The sequence below is a fragment of the Halyomorpha halys genome, unplaced genomic scaffold, assembly GCF_000696795.3.
Source record: "Halyomorpha halys isolate HHAL.00 unplaced genomic scaffold, Hhal_1.1 Scaffold131.1, whole genome shotgun sequence".
Classification (NCBI taxonomy): domain Eukaryota; kingdom Metazoa; phylum Arthropoda; class Insecta; order Hemiptera; family Pentatomidae; genus Halyomorpha; species Halyomorpha halys.
Window position 1 is genome coordinate 338,121 of NW_027116732.1, and position 1,712 is coordinate 339,832.

The window sequence follows — 1,712 nt, forward strand, 5'->3', positions numbered from 1 at the left end:
CCAGCAACCCTATGAACTTGGCCAGCACTACTTTGTGTAGCCAGCAACCCTATGAACTTGGCCAGCACAACTTTGTGTAGCCAGCAATCCTATGAACTTGGCCAGCACAATTTTTTGTTGCCAGCAACCCTATGAACTTGGCCAGCACAACTTTGTGTAGCCAGCAACCCAGTGAACTTGGCCAGCACAACTTTGTGTAGCACTACTTTGTTAAAGTTTTCCTCTCCTCTATCTTTTCTGAAATGAGTGATGAGTAATTTCAACTCATAGTAGTGCGATGATTTTTTGTTGAATCAGTCCAACTCTAAAAAAGTTATTTTCAATATTCGCACACTTTGTGTAACCAGCAACCCTATGAACTTGGCCAGCACTACTTTGTTAAAGTTTTCCTCTCCTCTATCTGTTCTGAAATGAGTGATGAGTAATTTCAACTCATAGTAATGCGATGATTTTTTGTGTGATCAGTCCAACTCTAAAAAGTTATTTTCAATATTCGATGTGGTGGATAAATAGTTTCTGCTTTATGACCGACTAATATTTTTAAATCCATCGTAAAAATGACACGTTATACACTAATCGAGCATCATCAATTTCTTCATGAAAAATTAATACAAGCATTTATATTCCTGGATGATTTACAAGCTATTAGAGCCAATATTTCATAGAGAAACCCGACGGTGTTTGCAGATCATATCCCTTTGGCTTAATTTTATAATCTCACATAAACTTTCCATTTTCTTGCATTAATTTGTATTCTTATCGAGCTGGTTTAAATAACCCTGCCCAATGTAGCTCTGTCATAGAGTTGCTTTCAGCCGAATAATGTTCATTATTTTCTACCTCTTGGCTTTCATGTATGGTAAGATTATTATGTATATATCAAATAGGAGCTTTGTTGTTACTTAGAACCTCTGATTTTGGGCTCGTTTAATTTTTGATTTAGCTTCTCTTATCCATGTATGGAGTAGTGATGAATTTCGAATTCAAGTTTTCGACGGAAACGCAACTTTTCATATTGAGTCGAAAATCGCTGCCACATCCCACATAGCAGAAATAGCCAGTTTAGGTATAGGAGTTTTGTTGTAAAACGTTAAATATTCTAAAAAATAATGTTTACTCTTTTTTTACATTTTATTTTAGTAAATAATTTTTTCCATTACATCAAAATTAACTATTTATTCGTATCAAAATTTATATTTCTATAAAAGGAAGATGAAGGAAGACGGTATGTCTAGTTTTCCTCCACAGCTCAGTGCTGTAACATATGCATATTATTGTCATTACAATCATATTTTATTGATAGTAAATTAGATAACATAGAACCTTATTTAAATTAACATTTTACGTTTCGTAGATTGCTCATTAACTCTATGTTCAGTCATTGCTAATTCCTATTTATATTTGGAATCCAAATCATTTCTAATTCCAGAAGTCCCTCATCAAATCTTCCTTCATATCTTTTGACTCCTATATTTCAGAAATTTTCTCTTTTTCTGAAACTCCCAGTCGGTAACTTTCTCTCTAGCTCGGTGATTCACAAACTGAGTGCCGCAGTGCCTCACGCGTATGGCTAGATGAAAATATTACCAAATTATAATACAAGTCTAATGATTCGATTGAAATATATTGTTTCAAATCTTGTTAATTAAGTTTAGAAGTTTATTTTTGATTTAATATAGCATAAATATCAATATATAATATCATTATATATA

The 1,712-nt window shown here is 33.0% G+C and overlaps 1 protein-coding gene across 1 annotated transcript in view; it reads left to right on the plus strand.

Annotated features, from left to right (window-relative positions):
* The first annotated feature begins 770 nt into the window (after positions 1–770).
* LOC106678259 (uncharacterized) overlaps positions 771–1,712 on the plus strand; it is a 20,513-nt gene continuing 19,571 nt past the window's right edge. Inside the window, exon 1 of the mRNA XM_014416678.2 lies at positions 771–859. Within this exon, the coding sequence (XP_014272164.1) occupies positions 823–859 (37 nt within the window). The 5' untranslated portion in view covers positions 771–822. The remainder of the gene's footprint in view (positions 860–1,712) is intronic.